This window comes from Melanostigma gelatinosum (genome assembly GCF_949748355.1).
Source record: "Melanostigma gelatinosum genome assembly, chromosome: 8".
Classification (NCBI taxonomy): domain Eukaryota; kingdom Metazoa; phylum Chordata; class Actinopteri; order Perciformes; family Zoarcidae; genus Melanostigma; species Melanostigma gelatinosum.
This window is the reverse complement of record NC_136641.1, coordinates 4,369,448-4,392,984: the sequence shown is the minus strand read 5'-3', so window position 1 is coordinate 4,392,984 and position 23,537 is coordinate 4,369,448. Positions and strand designations below refer to the sequence as shown.

Genomic DNA, 23,537 nt, shown 5'->3' with positions numbered 1-23,537 from the left:
CAGCCGATCACCTCCTGCAGCCTGACACACCAGACTCAGGGCCCACTAATGAGTCTCCTGTCACTACATAAGCTCTGGTCCTGCAGTCTGGGGTTGTCAGGTCGTACCGTCTTTCACCTGCTGAAACCCCGTGGCATCCTCTGCCCTCTTTGTGTTTGTGGATTACACGCCGCCGCTCTACCCGCCTTGTGGTAAACGGACTACACTCGCCGTCAAGCTGCCAGCCCTCCGGTGTCGAGCCACGGGACTCACACCGTCGATCTGTCTACTCTCTGGTATCGAGCCACGGGACTTCACGGCGTCAACCCACCAGCCCTCCGGTGTCGAGCCACCGGCCTCACACCGTCGATCTGCCACTCGGGTGTCGGACCACGGGCTCCACACCTTCACCCAGTCTAAATAAAACCTGTTACTATTCACTTCTGTCTCCTGTGGTCTTGCGTTTGGGTCCTACCTGTGAACTCCCGTGACAGAATGGAATGGTACTGTGGGTCGACCAAAATTTAGCATTAATACCCAAGTCCTTGAAAATCTTCTAAGCATGAACCTACCAATGACCACTCTGGCTACTGCCCATAGCATTTCAAGATCCACACTTTACAGGAGGATGAGGCAGCATAATCTCTCAGTCAGAAACACCTACTCTGATATATCAGACATTGTACTTGATCAAAAGGTGAGATCTACCTGATAGGGTCTCTACTGGCTATGGCAATGGCTATATTCATAATTAATGTATGTGTTTGGTCCATCTCAGATCCTGCAAGCAGGACACTTGCATGATGAGGAACCTGATCCAGAGCATGGGGTCACTGTAGCAGCGATGCCGTGCCCCTTGTCAGCTGAAGGTCTTGCTGCAGTGCAGCAAGTAAACCCCACCGTCGAGTCCTCTTCTTTTGGACGGGACATCTATATGCATGTCCTTCAACTGGCCTCATTTTTTGGATGAAGTTTGATTGATATACTTGATGCACATCTCATGTGCTTATTCTAAAACCAGTATGCACTTTTAACTGATCACAAATAATGCACAGTAAATAGATACTTGTGTGTTTATTTTGCTCACTCACATTATAACAAGGTGGCATAAATAGCTGCAGTTTAAAATGATTCTGGAACATTTTGTTTGTTTCACTAAAGAATAGAAAACATAAAGAATAAGCACAAGTGAAACACAGAACCATGCTCTTGCCAACAACTATTTAACACATTTATCACACTCTATTAAATCCTGCACCAGACTTAATGGCAGTTTGCAGGAGTGTTTTAAAAGATTCATCATCTTTAATGTGGGCTACTGGGAATGTGATGGTGTCTGTGCGAGCACTGACACTTGGGTAACACACAGTGTGGTTAGGCATGGCGTTCAGACACCAATGATCAAATTTCACTGTGAGTTGAATGTTTGCCGATCTTCCAAAAGCAGATGACTGTGAGCTTGACCAGTCATCCACTGCATGACTGAGGATACAGTCAAAGCCTCTCCTGCAGTGTCGCCATCAGTTTGTGCATCTTGAAGAGAAATACAAAGTGTAGACCAGAATAAATCTCTCCAGTCATTTTATATGCAAACAGTTAAATATGATGCTCATTAAGACAGTTCTATGGTATAGAATTAGGGTGGAAATCTAAACTTTCAATCACAAATAATTATTTTCAATGAATGGTTGGACATACAGTCAAGTTCTAGGAGGAAATCTTGGAAGTGCTCCAAGATTTTTGATTCCTTCACTTGCTTACTTGAACCACTTACACTCAACTCCGGGGCCAGATGGGTCATGATGTAATGTGAGTCCACCTACATTTCAAACATAGTGATACACAATGAGATTCCTCAAAACTTAGCTAGTTAAGAAGCAGAAAGGACGTTATGGAAATACTATGTAGTACAACTAGTACAACACTCAAAGCAATACTCGTGCATACTGAGTCATCGTCTCTGAAGATGAAGAGACTGCGACACTCTTCTGGCTTTGTCTGCATCACTTTGATGAGGTCACACACTTTCAGGCCCTCACGCAGTTGCTGAAGCATGGGCATGCGCTTAGTCTTCACATGAAGTCGAATCGCCCTGAATACAGAAAAAATGATTTCAAGGAAAGGGAAATAATCTCCAAGTCAAGCTGTCCAGGTGTAGTAGTTAAGACAGGCTGAGGAAAATGGCCTTGAACAAGGCTTTGCTACTACATCACCTCATCACCTTGCACAACTACAGGCCGGTGATACAACACCACGAGTTTACAGGCAGAAGCTGCATCGAGGGGACGCTGGCGTGTTTTTCGCCGCTCTTCATGCCGACACTTAATTCTCGTTTTCTACCACTCTCTGCCGTTAATCTATTCAATCCTGAACACAGTCTGAAGATTGTCCTGCCCTGGTTTTTGTGTTTCTACCATTTCCACTGCTCAGCTGATTACCTTTGGCTGGTGTTCGGCTCCTAGCCTCTGCCGACCTACCACTAGCATACAAGCTATCCGACGCCGCTCTTAGCTCTTAGCAAAACAAGCTATCCGACGTGCTCTGCCATCCGTGGAATCCCCGCTCCGGAACACTCCGACTGGGCTCTTCTCTGCCACACTGCCAGGAACTTCCACGAACCCTCCCTCAGTCCTGCCAATGCAACTTCGCTGCTTTCCATCGCCGCTGCTGAAGGTCGAGGTCCGGTGTCTACCAGGCTAATGGTGCCGGCTGCTAGCTGGCTCTCTGTTCTCTTCATGGTGCTCCTACAATACTCTCCGCTGGAACTCCTAAACTTTTCCAGCCACACCATCCCTGACTGCCTCGCAGTTATCAAGTCTCTCGGACTACTGCGTCGTGCCCGCTACATACACCGGGCATCCCGACGCAAGTTTTTCTACTCCAAAACTCCTATTCCCGCAGTTGTATCCGACAGTCGGTCCGTCGCACTGCGATGTCATCATCACAACAATCGACGTCATCCGACCAATCCTCACGTTCGCTCTATCTACCTGAGGTCCCTGGTCTGTGCTGACAGTGTGCTGGTTTCTCCCTCCTCGTCCTCCCCAGCATCTACGAACAACACTGCAACATTTATGCTGCTGAATACTCGCTCCCTCAACAACAAAGCATTACTCATTCACGACATTATCACTGACAGAAGCATTGACATTCTATGCCTAACAGAGACATGGCAAAATCAGCAGGACTTTGTGACACTCAACCAAGCCACACCCCCAGGCTATGTATACATCCAGAAGCCCCGCTTCCTGGGTCGTGGCGGTGGACTGGCTGTTATCCACCGAGCCGGCATCCTGGTCAAAGAGCTCCCAGTACCTACAACCTCCTCATTCGAGAGTGTTGTCTTCAAACTGGCTGGGTCTGCTCCGCTCCTGGTCGCCCTCATCTACCGCCCACCTAAAGCCTCCACTACCTTCCTGTCTGAGCTTTCTGAGTTGCTCACCTCTCTCTTCTCCATGTCTCCATCAATTTTCCTGCTTGGCGATTTCAACATTCATGTGGACTCCAGCAACTGCAAGTTTGCTACTGAATTCCTGTCACTCCTGGACTGTTTCAGCATCAAGCAACATGTCAAGGGTCCCACCCACAACAAAGGCCACACACTGGACCTGGTGTGCTCTACCGGCCCACCACCCCCCGACCTACAGCGCCTGGACCTGGCTGTATCTGACCATCACGCCATCCTCTTCACTGTTCCTGTCTCCCTGCCCAGGCAGCATCCTAAACGCACCATCATGTTTAGGAACATCAAGACTGTGAGTGCACCAGCCCTATCCAACCTGATAGCTACCCACATGGCCTCGGCTCCCTCCGACTCCACCGTGGACGGCCTGGTAGCCCACTACAACGCTGCCTTATCCCTCAGTCTCAACTCTCTCGCCCCCATCAAAACCCGGACTGTTTCCTTCACCCGCCCTGCCCCCTGGTTCACTTCCGAACTCCGCAGCATGAAGGCCTCTGGTCGCCAGCTGGAGAGGCTTTCTAAAAAAACTGGCCTCACGGTCTACCTCCTGGCCTTTCGTGACCATGTGGAAACCTACAAGGAAGCTCTCTCTCAGGCCAAAACAGTATACTACTCTCATTTGATCGGTGCCCAGCAAAGCAACCCTCGATCATTGTTCTCCACCATCAACCGCCTACTCCGCCCCATTGACGCCCCCCATCCCTCTGGTGCTCCCGATCTCTGCTCCAAATTCCTCGACTTCTTCCAGGCGAAAGTCGACTCCATCCACCAGCAGCTCCTGACACCAGCCCCTCCCCCTCCACCCGCACTTCAGCCACCTGGCAACGCCCCTTCAGCGCCGCACCTCTCCCTTTGTGACCTCTCCTCCTTCTCCCCTGTGGATGCTCCCCAACTGGCCAAGTTGGTCAGCTCGGCCAAGACGTCCACCTGCTCCCTGGACCCCATGCCTACAGCCCTGGTCAAGGACTGCTTACCCACCCTCTGCCCCTACATGTTGGACATCATCAACGCTTCTTTGGCATCTGGTATTGTCCCTACCAGCTTCAAAACTGCCTCAGTCACCCCCATCCTCAAAAAGCCTGGCCTGGACATTGATGACCTCCACAACCACCGGCCGATCTCCAACCTCCCCTTCCTCAGTAAGACTCTGGAAAGAGTAGTCGCCGGCCAACTCCATCTCCACATGTCCAACCATGAGCTCTATGAGCCCCTCCAATCCGGCTTCAGACTCCAACACAGCACGGAGACCGCCCTCATTAAGATCATCAACGATCTCCTCATTGCTGCTGACTCTGGCCGCCTCAGCATCCTCATCCTCCTGGACCTCTCTGCAGCATTTGACACTGTCTCCCATACCATCCTCCTCAACCGCCTATCTGACCTTCTAGGGGTCACTGGCACCGCCCTCTCCTGGTTTTCATCCTACCTCCATAACAGGGAACAGTTTGTTTCCATCAACGGCTCTATTTCCCCCCTAGCCCCAGTCAATCATGGCGTGCCCCAAGGCTCTGTGCTTGGCCCCCTCCTCTTCACCATCTACATGCTCCCCCTCGGCAAGATCATCCGCCATCACGGACTGAACTTCCACTGCTATGCTGATGACACTCAAATCTATCTCAGTACTACTCCATCCTCCCAGTTCCCCCCTCAGTCCCTTGTCAACTGCCTGCATGAAATAAAAACCTGGATGTCATCAAATCTCCTCAAACTCAACACCAAGAAGACAGAGCTCATGGTTGTGGCACCCAAGGCGCTGCTCCGGAAGGTTGGTGACTTCATCCTCGAGGTTGACGGCTGCTCCATCTCCCCATCTCCTGAAGTCCGCAACCTGGGTGTCATCCTGGACTCCACCCTTTCCTTCGAGTCCCACATCAAGTCCGTCACCAAAACTGCCTTTTTCCATCTCCGGAACATTGCCAGACTCCGACCGTCACTCTCGGAGTCTGTTGCTGAAACCCTGGTCCATGCATTTGTCACCTCCCGCTTGGACTACTGCAATGGTGTCCTGTTCGGGGTACCCAACAAAACCCTGGACAGGCTCCAGTATGTACAAAACTCTGCCGCCAGGGTTCTCACGCACACAAAGCCCTGGCAGCACATCACCCCCACCCTCATCAACCTCCACTGGCTCCCGGTCAAGTCCCGCATCTCATACAAGATCCTCCTCCTCACCTACAAGTCCCTCCATGCCCATGCCCCCCAGTACCTATCGGACCTCCTCCGCCCACATGCCCCTCCCCGGAACCTGCAGTCTTCAGACTCTGGCCTGCTTGCCACCACCCGCACCAAACTGCGAACCTTCGGGGACAGAGCTTTCAGTGTGGCAGCCCCCACCCTCTGGAACTCTCTCCCTGCGGTGATCCGCAACATCTCCACTCTGGACGCCTTCAAAAGGGCCCTCAAGTCCCATCTGTTCGCCAAGGCTTTCGGCTCCTAGTTTACTTATTCTGTTTTTCTGACTGTTTGTCTAAACTGTTTTTGTCTAAACTGTTACTCTTGTAAAGCGGCCTTGGGTCCCCTGAAAGGCGCTATATAAATTAAAGTTATTATTATTATTATTATTACATGTAGACAACGATATACATTTCCTTTTAACCCGACATGGACATGTCAGTAAAATACATTTTGAGCATTGTAATTGGAGTGCCTTGGCCTCTAGCTCATTTCTCTTTACTCAAAATAAATGTTTCACATTGAAGCCAAAGAGCACCCTAGAAACAATAACCGATTATCATTATCCTTAAATTTCTCAAAGAAAAAATAAAACACACAAGGCCTATGATTATCTGAGGCCACACTTTAGCTTATCTTCATCAAGTTTAATACAAGACAGTAACATGGTTGTAACCTCGTCATCTGTACCTACCTCGGTCAGACAGAACCAAGCTCATAGGATTTGTTTTAAATTGTGTCATACATGTGTAGCTAACCTTAGCTAACATAGATGCCTCAGGTGCATGTAACGTTCGCCCACAGTGGGGCTACATGTCAACACAGCCGCCCTCCATGTCGTTCTTAAAAAGAGACTCCACGACACGAACAACATGAGAAGAAAGTGAAGTGCTGCTATATTTACAATCATTTTGACAAAACAGAGCAGTCAACTTACCTCCATGTCACGTAACCTCCCGTTTGTGTAGATGATGCAGATACGAGACGCAAGTCAAACGGACCAATAGAAACTCCTGATACATTCAGCAGCGTATGCCCCGCCCACTACACCCAACTCAGCTTTTGGCTTCAAAACTTTTGGTTTCACAACTTTTGGCTTCAAAACTTTTAGTTTCAAAACTTTGAGTTTCAAAACTTTGAGTTTCAAAACTTTGAGTTTCAAAACTTTTAGTTTCAAAACTTTTGGATTCAAAACCAAAGCTTTTATTTTTTTAACAAATAAATTATTCTCAGTTTATATATTTGCTTTTAAAAGTTTTTTTTTTGCTTTTGAAACTTTCTTTTGCTTTTGAAACTTTTTTTTGCTTTTGAAAAATAAAGACACAAATCTACCTTCATACCTCAGCGGCATGTGAAAGGATATTTAGCATCGCAGGACTAGTCTTCAGCCCAAGAAGAGCGAGGCTGAATTCTCGCAATTTTGAAAACCAACTTCTTTTGAAGATGAACAGGACATGTTTCAGTTTCAAGTAATGACTGGGTTGTTCCTTTCGGTGCTGCTTTAGTATTGATCATGTTTTGATATTTGAGTCATGTTGTGGATGATCAGATGGAGTTATGATGGTAGCAGTCGCGCAATTGCAGATTCAGCTTGAGCAAAACCTTTGCCTGTTGTGTTCAAATCAGGCCCATAGGAGTTTACAGGGCAGGTGTCCTTTCTCTAAACACTGACCTGATGCATCAAGTGGATATGTTTTGCTGAACACAATATTATGCATTTGTCCTCTACATCCTCTAGTCTAATGAGCAGACTTATAAACGCACTGTTACAACTCCTTCATAGTGTCATATTGCTTTTCGGAGAATTATGATGATAAGTTCATAGTAGATGCAAAAGTATCCTTATGTACAATATATTATGTTGAACATTGTTGCTCCTGAATGGATCACAGCAACCCAATTATGTTCAACACAGCTCCATGTCCGTGGTCATGATGCCACAGCACTTAAAAGAATAAACTTCATAATTCTCACAATTCTGACCCTTTGCTTTTTTATTAACAGCATTTACTTGTACTTTTACTTTCAATGAACAGGTTATGATGGTCATTTAATGTTCAGGTTGTGATGTACATTTAATGTCAGAAAATTACTTTTGAAAAGTACTTTTGTACTTAAGTACAATAAATATCAGATACTTTAAGACTTTTACTCAAGTAGTATTGTAAGAGGTGACTTTTACTTTTACTTGAGTAGTTTTCCAGGAAGGTATCTTTACTTTTACTCAAGTATGGCTTTTGAGTACTTTATACACCACTGATTGCGTATCATTACAGCTAATAGCAGCATGTATAAGATATGTTTGATTATCTTTAATTGGAAGAACAATGTAAATATGCCTACAGGAGGGATTGATGCCCATTGCTTATTGCACCGCCCTGTTCATTACTGTCTGTACACTGAATGTGTGAATGTCTACTGTGCGCTTCATTAGTGTCCTGTATGCTGTCTGTTGCAGAGCGGTGATGCTGAAAATCCAAACTGTGTGGGCATAGAGGGGGTTCTGGAGGCTTATTTCCAGAGCCTGAGGACGGTGCAGCTGTACGGACCCACAAACTTCGCACCTGTTATCAACAAAGTGGCAAAGTAAGTTTGAAAGTGTGTGTGTGTGTGTGTATTGGGTGCAATTATACCTTTTTAGATTAAGGGGATAGTTATGGTATTTTATTTTCTGTCAGCCAGAACTGATGGATTTTTTTATTAATTTGTTTGCATTTATAAACCTTGATCAAAGCTTATTAGTGACATGTGGCAAACAACAGTTGAGTTCTGATGTGGGGCTTTTACACACATATCTCATTTATGTCTATGACCTTAAAATACCTTTTTCTCCAAGATATTTTAAAACTTTGAATGATATATCCAGTATTTGCAGTGGGATACATAGACTTTCAATGGGGGAAAATAAGACTCAAAATGGGTGGCGGAATCCCTTTACGTCGAAATAGAAAGCATTTTGTACAACCTTAAATTGTTTTCAAAAGAGTTTCATTGGTATCTGTGGCATTTTTCTTGCATTTTAGGATTCCAAAAGCTTTATACTTTGTTAAATTGGGAAAATGATAGATCAGGCTTATAGTTTTAAGACACTTCCTCCTGGGCTTATTATGTAACTCCCATCCTGCCAACCAGTCTTTGATCAGCACCATGGACAGCAGCCAAAGTGCCAAATTCATCAACGCTAATTTAACAGCCTGCCCTGGACACTGCTCAAGAACCACCGCGTCGGAAATACCTGGCTGCTAGCAACGCGGCACGTCTGAGCGAAACTTTTGTCAGTCGAGATGATTAGAAAAAAAGCTAGTACTCTTCCTCCTCTGTTGTTCTATGGGTATTCAGCATATGGGGCAAATTGCCAGTTAAAGCAATAACTTTGATGTCTTTGTCTATTTTTGCACCTTAAAACTAAGACCTACAACAAATGAAAGGTCTAGAGGTTGCTAAAAGATCTGACTCCAAAACATTCCATGTTTTTGCTGTGAAAACACGGATTAACCTGGGTCACTCGATACAAACACACACACACACACACACACACACACACACACACACACACACACACACACACACACACACACACACACAGAAATATGGAGTCACAGATCAATGTCATGTTCAGCCAGGTGGAACTGCTAAGTCGCTTGTATAAGATACCGTCTCCCTGCAATAAAGACACAAACAGCAGGTAAAGGACACACACACACACCTACGGGTTGAAACACTCAACCAACACTCACCTGCCAAATATCAGCTCAAGCTTGAAATGATGCCAGATGAGTTTGGAGACGTGGATATTTCCGTTTGTTTTTCTCATCGAGCCCCATGTTGGAAAGGGAATGAAGAGCAGTGGAAAAACAAGACGCAGGGTCACACGGTTTCCTTCGTGCCGTGTTTTTCGGCGCTCGTTATTTTTTGAAGGGTCTCTCTTGTTGCTGACGGTTGTGGTTTTTAGGCGGTAAACAACTGTGAACAAAGGGGTTGCCATGGTGTTTGGAAGGAGATCAAATCCATTTTAATTGAGTTTTTATGTTACATTCAAATCAAAATGTACTGAAACCCAGAGATCCCAAAGTTAAATGCCCATTTTTTGGGGTATAATAATAATAATGGTTTTCATGTAATATTTTTTATGAACCATTTTTTTTTGACTCAGTTTTATACTTGTGTTTTTGGTTTAGTTCAGAAAAGACACAAACCTCCAATTCACTCTTGCTTGAGCCCCGTGCTCAACTTCATTCAGCCCGTGAGGAAATCCTAAACTTGATAGATCTACCTAGATTTGCTAGGCTGTGATTGGACAAGCACACATGGATAAAACTGTACAGGGAGTTGACAAAGAAAGAATGGAAATGTATCTGGAAGCCATCGAAATATATATTTATAAAAATAATAATCAACCTAATTATATGTAATCAAGTAATGTTGGAAACACACCGACCAATTGCATCCGTAAACCATCTCAATTGACGCTACTCGGCCAATGAAATATATGCGTTATATATATATAATCATCGGTTCTCGAGTGAGATATACACACATGGGAGTGGAAACACACAGTCGGAGGATTACGTGAGTCAGAGAAGCTATTTCACATGACGTGCTCGAAAAAGGGAAATGTGGACAGCTTGTAGAGTCCTTAACCAAGAATGGACAGACTCCTAAATGTTCATTCTTCCCACGGGCAGTTAAAGAACCAGTACGTCTCAAATCTTTTGAGTAGACGTACCCACTCAAATCTGAAATTAATGCCCAGAAAATAAACAATCTAAAGCAGTGATTCTCAACTGGTGGGTCGCGGACCCGTTTTCAGTGGGTCGCGGGCCTTTGCCTGACAAAAAAAAAAGAAAAAAAAAGTGATTTTATTTTGAAGGGCATTTTTTTTATGCAGCGGAATTATTCCAGCAATTACGGGACTTGTTCAGCGGTGCAGGAAAAACACCGACCAATGTGAATATATATGAGTATTCTGACAAGTTTCCTGACTTGAGTGAGATGTACAAACACCGTGACACACGGGGAGAGACGAGGATACAGAGAGCAGAGCAGGACTGTTGTAGTGTGAGATGTGAAAGTCAAATCATTGAACGATTTCCAAAAGAGAGAAATGTCCAGAGAGACCAGAGTCATTAGACTCTGACTGGACAGAATCATAGAGGTGAATTCTTCAAACACTAATTTCTCTTTTTAGAAGATGAGAAAAATACAATATTGTGGCTTTTTCACTTCACCCTCAATGACCTGAATTTAAAGCTGCAGGGCAATTCAGTGAACATAATTTTTCTAAAATGAATTTTCACTTTTCACTGAATTGCCCTGCAGCTTTAAATTCAGTTCATTCAGGGTGAAGTGATGAAGCCACAATTATCAATGGCCAGATTATATTTTTCTCATCTTCTAAAAAGATAAATTGGTGTTGGAAGAATTCACCTCTACGAGTCTGTCCAGTCAGAGTCTAATGACTCTGGTCTCTCTGGACATTTTTCTCTTTTGGAAATCGTCCTATGATTTAACTTTCACAACTCTCGCTACAATAGTCCTGCTCTGCTCTCTGTATCCTCGTCTCTCCCCGTGTGTCACGGTGTGTGTACATCTCACTCAAGTCAGGAAACTTGTCAGAATACCCATATTTGATTGGCTGAGCTACATCACGTGATGTGATTCACAACGCATTGGTCGGTGTTTTTCCTGCACCGCTGAACAAGTGCCGTATAGGCTGGAATAACTCCGCTGCATAAAAAATGCCCAACAAAATAAAATCACATTTATTTGGTTTTTGTCAGGCCAAGACCCACTGAAAACAGGTCCACGACCCACCAGTTGCGAATCACTGCTCTATGGGGCCCTTCCAGTAGAGAAAACTTCCACTCGAAGTGACGCCCAGGGTGCCATTCCAGTGGAGAAAACGTAATGCAGTGCTACAAACTGTAGGCTGCCGGACATGCTAGAAACATTTCTCTGCACTGGTGCCCCCTGCCCCCTCAGACAGCCTGAGTCTGCCACTGTAGTTGCTCAGCACAGACAGTTATTTTGGTGCCATATAGTTTGGTCAAATAAAAAAAATAAAAAATTCTAAGACAGTGATGTCATCATGGGACCAGAGTATTTTCCTCAAGTCATTTATAAGTCAACATCTAGAGAGCAGAAGGGAGAAAAATAAAAGACATGCTGTTGATTCGGTTTGGCAAACATAGCTTCAGGAAGGTCAAAGGGTCGGACACAACTAGAAAGTCACTGTATGTCGTGAGCTTGATTGAACTCTGTGCATGTCCTGAGCCACCGTAGACTCTGGAATGATGTTTGAGATCATCAGGCAGGTGTTCTTGTTGTTTTCACTAATCGTCTGCAAGCCCTCAGGCAGAATGTTAGCTCTAACCCGGGTTAATTTGTGTGTGTGTGTGTGTGCACGTTCCCCAGCTGCGCAGCAGAGATTACAGATGGCTCTCAGTACTTCGTTCTACTGATGATCACAGATGGAGTGATATCCGACATGGTCCAGACCAAAGAGGCCGTGGTCAATGTGAGTAAACGAAACACACACATACAGCGCACACACACACATTTGATGTGTAAACAAGCGTGCACGGAGACTGATGGATGCTTTTCACTCAGTTCTGATGTTCATCTCAGTACCCTCTCTTGTATTTCGTGTGGAGGGCAAAAGCTCCATTATATTTCGAAAGAATAATTCTTTGTATGATGTTTGGATTAAAGCAGCTTCTTAGTATTCCGTGATAAGTGAAAGACAGAAGGAAAGGAAAAATACCAAACTCAAATTCAGGGAGAGGAAAATATATTTTTGCTCTAATTGTGACTGATCTCACTTCCGTGGAGAGATCAATAGTCGTTTCAATTGCATAGTTTGAGAGGCGCCTGATCCAATTAGTTGGGTTCCAAGTGTTTTCTTTCATGGCAGGGGATGTACGATATTAAAAACAAGTTATTTGTTATTTTTCCCCTCCTAATTAAAAAGCTGAAGTGTCTGATATTTGCTTTAAATCGCTTTAAAACTCTTCTTCCCTGGGGTTCTATTTCATCCTTACTAACCGCCAGAGGCAGTGCTTCACACTGGATATCTTCCGTCTCGTGCATGCGCAGGTCGAATATTTATATCAACAAAGTCACGTGTGACCTCGGATGACCCCCGTCGTCTATAAGTTCCGGTGTCATCCTGAGCTCAGTCCTTTTTCATCTTCTCGCTACGCAGGTTAGCTACCATGGTAGCATAAACAAGGATGTGTCTACGATCAAGACATATTAGAGCTCGTCGCTGTAGCCTTGTGACCACCGGTCGGAGTTGCGGTTCTCTCGCCCTCCAAAGGCTGCGACGAGCTGTCCCTCTTCGGATGGAACGGTGTGTTCGCCGTTCGGACATCGAGCCCCGGACTGGTGGACGCCCCTATCATCGGTCGTCACCAGTCTGATAAGGGCCACCTAAATTGTGTTGACAGCAATCGGTAAGATCGATTAACATTGTTTTCTATCGATCGAGTGGCGCGCTAACGAGAGCGTAGAATTACGCTGTCGGCCCGCCCTTCACAGTGTTACGGCTATCACAGTTAGCAGAGTGTTCCTGCTCAGGCAAACTTGGTGAGACACTAGATCGGCATTGGCGTTGTGTCCATTGAGATTTCATCTTTACATCTGACGTAATTCGCAGTTAGCAGTGTCTTCACTCAGGCTAACTTGGTGAAATGCTAGCTGGGACTGCGTCCATCAACTTTGTAAACCTTACGGCTGTCACAGTTAACAGAGCGTCCCCGCTCAGATTAACTCAGTGGGAAGCTAGCTAAACAGAGCTGATACTGGGGCTGTGGCCATCAACTTTGTATCCTTACGGCTGTCACAGTTAACAGAGCGTCCCCGCTCAGATTAACTCAGTGGGAAGCTAGCTAAACAGAGCTGATACTGGGGCTGTGTCCATCAACTTTGTATCCTTACGGCTGTCACAGTTAACAGAGCGTCCCCGCTCAGGTTAACTCAGTGGGAAACTAGCTAAACAAAGCTGATACTGGGGCTGTGGCCATCAACTTTGTAGCATTACAACTATCACAGTTAGCAGAGTGTGCTCACTCAGGCTAACTCGGTGAATGCTAGTTATACTAAATCAACATTGAGTTTGTGCCCATTGATGCTTTTACGCATTACGGCTGTCGCAGCTGGCAGTGGCCTCACTCAGGCTAACCTGGTGGGACACTAACCAGACTAAGTTAATGCTGGATTGTGTACATTGATTGCTGTAAACATTATGCCATATCAGTTAGCAGAGCGTTTCGCTCCAGCTAACTAGACTAAGCTAATACTCTGATTGTGTCCATTGATTGTTGTAAACATTATGGCCATATCAGTAGCGGATATCAGTTAGCAGAGTGCCCTCGCTCAGGCTAACTGGTAGCACACCAAGAGTTACAGCAACTGTCCAAGTGAAGAGAGTGTCCTCGCTCCCCTCTCACTGTACGGACTGTGTTCTTTTTTTGTCCGTTTTTTCACAGTAGCAGAGTGCTCTCGCTCAAGCTAACTGGTGGGACACCAATATCTGCAGCAACTAGCTTAGTGAAGAGAATGTCTTCGCTCCCCTCTCACTATAAGGACTTTGCCTGGCCTGTTTCCACAGTGGCAGAGTGCTCTCGCTCAAGCTAACTGGTGGGACACAAATATCTGCAGCAACTATCTTAGTGAAGAGAATGTCCTCGCGCCCCTCTCACTGTAAGGACTGTTTTCTTTGGGTCTGTTTCCACAGTAGCAGAGTGCTCTCGCTCAGGCTAACTGGTGGGTCACCAATATCCGCAGCGGCTGGCCAAGTGCAGAGTGTCCGAAGGATCACTCTCCTCTGACTGCCCCCTGCCTGTTCTCTCAACATTCAGCAGAGCACTCCCGCTCAGACTGATTTGGAATTCCGCATCAACTAGTGGGACAAGGGTTCCACCAGAATCGCGGCCATGTTAAACTCTCCCGGCTGTAGGACCTGTATAGCTCCTCTTCAGCCTGAGGACGGCCCTGACCTCTTGCCTTAGCCTCGAGCTTCTGAGGCAGGGCCTCTCGGAGAACCCAGGCAGGACCTGCGGCATCACGCCTTGAGCAGTAAGGTCTGCTAGGCTGGCCGAAGTGGAACACCTGATGCGTGAGGTCTACCTCCCCCTGTCAGGGCAGCTAAATCCAGCCCAACCTACCCTGGTCATTTGTATGGCGCTTGCATGCCTGGCATACACAGCAGCTGGAACATCCACCTGTGAGTGCCTTCTTCAGGCACCTTCCCGCCCTCACCACCTTTTCTGTTCCTCCCTCCGAGGAATATCTGAGGGAGTTGCATGCATGATGGAGACACCAGGGCTCTCTCCCGCCTTACATCAGACCATGCAGGAGGGGGGAAATCTGGCCTTGCACGTATTCCAGCCAGTCAGACGACTATTGCGTCCATCATAGTTTCCCCCGAGGGGACTCTGAGGCCCGATGCCCTCGACCCAATGTCGGGTCAAAGATGACCTGCTATCCAGGGCTTATGACACAGCAGCGCTGTGCACCGTATCGACAACTCCCTCTCCCACCTCATGCTTTCCCTCGCAGATTCTCTCCAGCATGCTACTTCGACGCTTCCGCTCAGTGATGCTTCATTGCAGGCGTTTGCGCTCATGTCGAGGGAACTTGGACGTTTGATGTCCACCCTGGTTCAGACTCGCCGCCAGGTTTGGCTGGCGCAGTCACCCCTATCTGAGACATGTAGGAGGACCCTCCGTACTGTCCCAGTGGAACCTGGTGAGCTGTTTGAGTCAGCTGCTATACGGGCGCTTCAGCGAACTGTTAGAGCTAACCAGACCAGGCAGCAGTTCTCTGGTCTTTGCAGGGACATGCCTGCACCCCCAGACCTAGGGGTCCCACTTTGGCCCCACAAGGCCGTTTTCTCAGCCTCCAGCTTACCCTAGTAGCCGCCACAGGCCTCTGCATCCTGCTGAGAGACCGGATCGCTACCTATACAACCCTACCTACGTCTCCCCCTCCCCCCCCCCCCCCCCCGGGGGGGACAGGAGATGTCTCCGGGCCGGCTGTCGGGGTTCTTTTCTCCCAGCAGCAGATTTCCAAGGGAGAGTGGTTCACGTCTATCGATGCCTATTCCCATGTTCCCATGGTGCATCACCACAGGCAGTTTCTACATTTCGCCTTTTAAGGCCGCCACTTTCAGTCCTGGGTGCTTTCATTCGGACTCTCCCATCTCCCCATGGGTGTTCACAAGGTGTGTTACTGCTGTCCTTTCCTCCTGCAATCACAGGGCGTGAACATACTGCCATACTTAGACGACTTGCTGACCTAAGCGCCATCCCGGCTTCAGGCGCCACAGGACACTGCTCGCCTTCTCTCACGTGGCCCGGTGGGCCTCAGGGTGAACATGGAGAGGAGCTACCTGAGCCCTTCTCAGAGCATAACCTTCATTAGTGTGGCCCTATGAGGGCCAGTCTGTCGCCCCAGCATGTGGACAACAACCCCCACAACCTCTCCCCCTTCCGAGGGGGCAGACGGTTGCCCTACATCCTTTTCTCCGACTATTGGGTAAACTGACAGCTGCCTCAACTGTCGTTCCCTTGGGTTTGCAGATGGCTGAACAGCCTTCACTTGGATGCCAAGTGGCACAGATACAGGGCAATAATATTATCAAGACAGTGCCTATTCACTATCCCCATGGAGGGAGTGCATATCTGGCAAACAGTCCCAGGAACCGAGCCCCAGGGGCTCGGTTCCGTTCCACCAGGAGATGGTCACAACAGATACCTGCCTCTCAAGGCGGGGTGCAGTGTGACAGAACAGGACAGCCTGGGGGCAGTTGTTTGCTGAAAGACCGCAGGTCCAGGTTCTAGAGCTAGCGCTCGAGCACTTCCTTCCATGTTTGAAGGGAAAGCATGTGCTTGTCCGGTGGACAGCACCTCTACTGTGATTTCCCATGAACTATCAATGGGGCACCAGATCTGCAGAAGTTGCTACGGGGATCACTGTGGCCTTCTGACTTGGGAGGCCCCTCGCCTAACCAGCCATTGGGCAATGTACCCACCAGGAGAACGGAACCAGGTTGTGGTTTTCCTGTTCCGTCACAAGCCTCCACCGTGAGAGTGGCGGCTGCATCCAGATGTGTCGACCCACTGCCCCCACTGGGTCTCCCTGACGGAGAGGACCAGCCCTCTGGGTCAAGATGCCCTGGCTCACACGTGGCCAGAGGATCTTCTTTATGCCTTTCCACCATTCCCTCTGATTTTGCTATAAGCTTGTCAGAGTTCTTCCCCGACAGGAGGGATCTCCTGTCGCAACTAGAGGGTCGGATTTGGCATTCCAATCCCTGCCGCCTTCAACTATGGGTCACGGGAGGGCCCGACCGGATGCTGAGTGGCTGCATAGAACCAGTCTGACTGACTATTCTGAATGCCAGTGCGCGGTCTACCTGCCTGCAGTACAAAGAACAGGTGGAAGCTGTTCTGACTTAGAACAAGGCTTAGAACAAGGTCCCAGTACAGCGCCCGTGCCTGCTGTACTGAGTTTCTACAGTCCATCCTGGATAAGGGCCGGTCTCCCCTGCATGGGACCTACCCTTGGTACTGGACACCTTATGCTTGTCTCCTTTTGAACCCCTGGCACAGGCGGAGCCGAGATGGCTGTCGGCAAAACGGTTTTCTCCTTGCCGTCAATTCAGCTCAATGTGGGGGCGAGCTGCATGCCCTGTCAGTGGGAAAATCATGTCTGAGGTGGAACTCAGATGGCTTGGGTGTCAACTTTCTGGCCTAATGCAGTGTTTCTCCCAAGGGTGTGGATACGTTCAAATATAAACCGGCCTATCCAGCTGGCAAAGTTGACCCCCCCCCCCCCCCCATTGGGAGAGGAGCGGTCAAGGCTGCTGTGCCCAGTGTGGGCCCTCAGAGTTTATGTGGAAGCCACCGCCTGCATAGTCAGTTATGGTGAGCCTAAGAAGGGCTGTGCTCCTTTAAAAAAAAAAAAAAAACAGCACCTGTCCCACTGGATAGTGGAGGCCATTGCCTATACATACAAGGCGAGCGGCTGTGCTCGGCCATCCGGGGTGAAGGGTCACTACCATTACAAGTCTTAGTGAGGACTTGAGCTGCAGCGTCAGAACGCTGCAGCTCAAGTCCTCACTAAGACCAGGAGGGTGGACCACATCACTCCAGTTCTGAGGTCTTTGCACTGGCTTCCTGTCCAACAAAGAATTGACTTTAAAATCCTGCTGTTGGTTTACAAAGCACTGAATGGTTTGGGACCAAAATACATCTCCGATCTGCTACTACCTTATGAACCATCCCGAACCCTTAGGTCGTCTGGGACCAGTCTACTTTCTGTTCCCAGAGTCAGAACTAAACATGCAGCGTTCAGTTTTTCTGCTCCACATATCTGGAACAAAGTCCCAGAAAGCTGCAGGTCTGCTGAGACCCTCAGCTCATTTAAATCAAGATTGAAGACCTTTCTGTTTGCTGCTGCCTTTAATTGAACCACGTTCAATTAATATATTAATCAATTTCCTGCATTTTACAACTGCATTTTATTTCTTACACTGTTTTTTAATTGTTTTTGAAATCTCCTTTTCTTTTGCCTTGTGTTTTGATGCTTTTAATGGTTTTATGTGAAGCACTTTGAATTACCTTGTTGTTGAAATGTGCTATACAAATAAACTTGCCTTGCCTTACCAAGAGTGTCTCCACACCAAGGGCAAGCCTGAGTGGTGTGCCTGTGGAGGATATATGTGCTGCGGCCTCATGGGCATCACCGAGCACATTCACCAAACACTACAGAGTTAACGTTGCCACCCCTCACCCACTGGGGAGGGTTCTTTGGCCAATTTTCTCTGCCGGAGCTATACGAGGTAGTTACTGTGCTTCCTCGTGACTCTTTTGGTATAAGTCATCCAGTGTGAAGCACTGCCTCTGGCGGTCAGTAAGGATGAAATAGAACGAAAGTTACGAATGTAACTACGGTTCTATGAATCTTGGATGACCGCCAGAGTTCTTGGTCACTCGGAATCCCGTGAACTCGCGAGAAGATTCCATAGGACTGAGCTCAGGATGCCACCGGAACTTATAGACGATGGGGGTCATCCGAGGTCACACGTGACTTTGTTGATATAAATATTCGACCTGCGCATGCGCGAGACGGAAGATATCCAGTGTGAAGCACTGCCTCTGGCGGTCATCCAGGATTCATAGAACCGTAGTTACATTCGTAACTTTCGTTTTCGCCAGGCGCTCGACTTTTGATTTTGTGACAAGGAGAGTTACGGTTTGGAAAATAGAGGTCATTTCTGTAAGTTTAGGATATTGGGTCAGATAAACAGCCTCACCTTTCAGATTCCAAAAAATAATGAATCAACACTTGTGTTGACAATGTCGATGATACAGCCAGAAGTTTAGTTTGAAACATTCAATAAATTAACTAACATTATCAACAGAATGTGGAGAGGTAACTGTGTTGACATTATGTCAAGCATGTTGTCTATTGTGTTGTAGATATCTACTGAAATAAGCACGCTAACCAGCTAGCCCCACCCCGGCCTGTGTTGTAATACCTCGTGTACCTTCAGGGGTGATAGCGAGTCTCTGTAGCATCCAGTCTGTCCTCAGTCCAACACTGAGGATGAAGAAGTGGAGCTGCCCCGAGGGCTCGTCATTAAACATTCTTTTTTTTGCAATTGCCAAAACACAAAAACCTTTGGGATAATTATTGAAAGCAGTAACTTATCTATCTATTGAGCAGGTCTGCTGAACCATAAGCACATTGCTTTACACTAAGTTTGAAATTCTAAAACATAAGTTTATCTACATTAGACTTAATCATTCAAAACTAAAAGCTGTTGTTTTCAGGTTTGCATTTGTGTTCGTGGTCTATATTTATAGCATGCTACAAATGAAAATGACAATTGTGTTTTTATACTTGACGCATCAGTGTGCAGTTGGCCTGTGGAGAGAGCTATATATTTGGTGTTTGTCTGTAAAGTTGTGATGCAAATATAGTATTTTTAGAAGAGTGTATACAGTATTAAATGAAGTGTTGCTTTTGCAAGAGATAAAAGATTTTCATTTTTTTTTCTGTAGAGTTTCAACAAAGAGGATCTCTAGTTTCAGAAGTTATGTTTAAGCAATTGCAAAAAAACAGCACCCATGGTCTTTGTGAGTTTTGGTTCTTTGTTCAATGGATTACATTTAAACACAGTAGAAAACGACTCACAACGTCGCGTCAGGCAACTTTGCCAAGGAACCCCAGTTAGCAGCCAGCTTAATTTCAGCCAGTGCACTGGGGGCCTGATCCCAGGGGCACTGCCCAGACTTCCCGCAGGATCACCAAATGTCACATTACCGCCATTACACAGGTCAGACCCAACACTCCAGCAGACCGCTGTGACTCCCGGTGCTGGGGTTTGTGTGCTGACGGAATCTGTGAGTCCATTTCATATCTTCTATTTAGGATTCAGTCCAATAAACAAACTATTAAAAGGGTACAGGGGTCCCTACAGTTAGTGTCACAAACTCACGGATGGGCTAACTTAAACTAAAGGCCGACAGAAAGATGATAAAATAGCAGCATTATTTTAAACCTGCTCTCAGAGTTTCAGCAGTTTGGTTTGATTTAGCTTATCCTCAACCTGCTGTTTATGGAAGCCCATTTCCGACATCAAAAAAAAAGGAAAAGATAAAAAGGTATGAGAATTATGAAAAAATGATGAGATAAAAAAAATCATATTTATGATATGAAGTCGAAATTATGATATTAAAAGTCAAAATTATGAGATAAGAAGTGCGCATTCGCTTCAGTGACGATGTCCTCGCAGGTCCCTTCATCCCCTCGCCAATGTTACAGTTCATCAAGGGACCCTGTTAACTGGCGACTTTCAGCCGAATACGTCTGTTGACGTAGTTCCGACAGCTGTTGAAAATGGGAAGAGAACAGGTAGCTGTCCTCGTGAATGCCGCATTGTTTAATTTTGCAGTACAGTGTCAAACCTTCTCATTTACAGTCTATGGTCAAAACAGACTGGATTAGACGCTGGAGCGTCTTTTGAGGAAACGAGTCCACTCAAGTTTTAAACCTAACTTGTTGTTTATGTGTTGAAACAGGAAGGGAGCAGGTTGCCCTTCATTTGAAATAATAAAGTTGATAAAAAAAAACACATAATTGTCTTTGGAGCCCATTTTGTGCAAACATGTGTCACGTAAAAGAACTCTGTAGCACAGTTGAAAGAAATAGAAGAAAAAAATATATATACAGCATACAAATTACTGAATTCTATATACGGGATTCAAACTCATCATTGTGTGGAAAGAAAGTCGGTGGGCAGATGCACTACTACTACACAATCACAATCAACGTACTGATTTGATACAATTAAACAAGGTATGACACAGTCAGCAGTTGCTCCTAAGAGCAAAGGGACAACTTTTTATCTCATAATTTCTTTTTTTTGTGGTCATTGTTTTTGCTTTTGTCTCCTGCTCAGGCATCAGGACTCCCCCTGTCCATAATTATCGTAGGCGTTGGACCCGCTGAATTTGATGGTGAGTGTTTCATTATAGTAACATGTAACATTATAGTAACAGGTCCGTCACGTCAACATGAGTTAACGAGGACAAAAAGTCACTTTATCTCCAGAGGACAAAATAGTTTAATCGGCATCACAGTCTCGCTGTAGAGATGTCTCTTTAATCACAATAACACACGTGATCCACTTTAAGGTGACTGGCTTCACACCCAGTTGAAGCAGTCGCCTAAAAAACAACGAATGAGCATGCACACATTGTCATAATACCACCATGGCTCACTGGGTTAAGAGGGTTGTCTGGAAGGCAAGGTTGACGGTTTGATCCTTGGCTGTGTTGTGAAAATAAAGCTATCTTTCACACTTAGAGCGGATTTAAGAATGAAACAGAAGCTCTCAAGAGGCGTATAGTTATATCAAAAAGCAATAGTTTATTTATCAACAGAGTTATTCAGCCCAGCAATCAAACATGCATGGGTGCTAATGGTTGCACTCTCAGAGATTCGCCATGAGACACACTTGGACACGGCAGTGTGAAGCTTAATATAGGGTTCCTCCCCTTGAGGCCCATTTGTCAAATTCAAAGATGCAGGCGTGGCACGTTTGTACGTGTATGACACCTGGGTGGAGGCCTGAACGTCCGTTCACATTGGCCCCTCCCAGAAGGCGTTTTCTTCTGTCAGTGTGTGTGAGATATTGAATGAGAGAGGACCTGTGAAGCAAGTTGTGAAGAGGGGAGACTACTAGGGCGTTGTCCCTGCATCTCACTGTCTATTGTTCCTTCCTTATCTCTCTAAAGATGGCGGCCTGTTCCTTGTGGCGCAGTTAAATCAGTAATCTCCCTCCTGCTTCTCCCTGGCCCTAGCGTGTACTGTGTGTATTGTATGAGTGGTTAATAGAGCTGCATAAGCTAATGGTTATTAAAACTGCAAATAAGCTAGTGATTAATTAAAGCTATATATAAGCTAGTGGCTGATTAAGCTGTATATAAGCTAATTTTATCAACAAATCCCTCTCTTGACGTCTGAAGGACGTCACTTTCTTAACCTTCCTACCCTGTTCACACGCTTGTGTCTGGCTCTGCCTCACCTGACCCTACCAGGCTGGTCTGCTCTTCCCATACTGGGTAAGCTCCATAAGGAGGGGGTGGTGGTGGTTCCTTGGAGAGGGCAGTGGTGATAAGACGGCCAACCAAAGAATGAATACAGGGTATTATACAACATCCACATGACACCAGTATTGCAATGAACACTCCCGCTGACACTGCTATTGACAAGATCAGGTGCTTCCATTTTCCAAACATGTTTTCCATCCAATCTCCAAATGGATTGTTTACACCTGATGCTTCCTGCATTTCGTTTGACAGTGCCCTCAGACTATTCAGTGCTTTTGTGACTGAACCGTCCGGCGCAGTGTTGTTGGGGATGATAGTGCAACACAGGTCTCCAAACATTGAGTAAACACCCCCTTTTTCAGCAAGCAACATGTCCAAAGCCATTCTGTTTTGCATAGAAATCAAAGAAGTTGGGGCCAGCTGCTCAGCCAGACCCTCTATTGCATCCCTAGTATGATTAGCCAAACGAAGAACATTGTAATGCACATAATTGATACGATCAACATTTTTATTCACTGTTATCCATGGAATTATACTCACGATACTCTCAAAGCCTGCTGCAATTTGGTCTACCAATTTGTATTCATTAGGCACTCCTCTGGGCACTCCGATTGCATCTATGTAGGTTGGACCTTTGTCCAGACTGAACTCAGTTCCAGCTGCTCTTTTTGCTAAGATATGTCTGCGTCTGCGTTCGGTCAGGCTTTGTACTTTGTTTTGCTCCTGTAGTATTTTGTCTCCCACTAAGGTAAGTGGCATTGCTAGCCTCACCATAGCACACACTCCCATCGTAGATGCTGGTATGTTAGAGAATAAGCGCAGACCCCCACAGTAGTAGAATAGCCCTCCCCTAGCCCAAGAACCTATCTCTGAGCCTGGTCGTGTCATGTTGCACCAGTCTTCTGGCACTCTGCCTAGGTTGGTTTGAGCTCTATCGTTGGTGAAATGGTAACAGACATATCTGGATCCTAGTCCTTTGTAAGCTTTGAAATAACCTACTGCAGTTTGGTTGTCAATTGGTGGAAATATGGATGCCAGAGTCGTGCAATTTGGTGGAGTAGCCATTTTAGTCATATTTGTCATGCACGCGTATCCTGTTGGGTCAGATTCAGGATATAGTGGTGCTGGTTCGGTGAACATAGCTGGTCTAGCTGCAGCACAAGCTACACAGCCACTCATTTTGTTTTTTTATAGCATTATCAACAATTCAATTTAACCAAACATTGTCGTTTCCATGTCCTGTAGCTAATTGGATCACCTGTTGGTGGTTGCTGAAAAGTCAATTTACAAATTACAAA

The 23,537-nt window shown here is 46.3% G+C and overlaps 1 protein-coding gene across 1 annotated transcript in view; it reads left to right on the top strand.

Moving 5' to 3' along the window:
• LOC306781111 (copine-9-like) overlaps window positions 1-23,537 on the top strand; it is a gene marked incomplete at both ends in the record, with an annotated part of 128,619 nt that overhangs the window by 82,688 nt on the left and 22,394 nt on the right. The window contains 3 exons of the mRNA XM_079273801.1: window positions 8,073-8,200; window positions 12,029-12,131; window positions 21,087-21,144. Coding sequence (XP_079129927.1) covers window positions 8,073-8,200; window positions 12,029-12,131; window positions 21,087-21,144 — 289 coding nt within the window. The remainder of the gene's footprint in view (window positions 1-8,072; window positions 8,201-12,028; window positions 12,132-21,086; window positions 21,145-23,537) is intronic.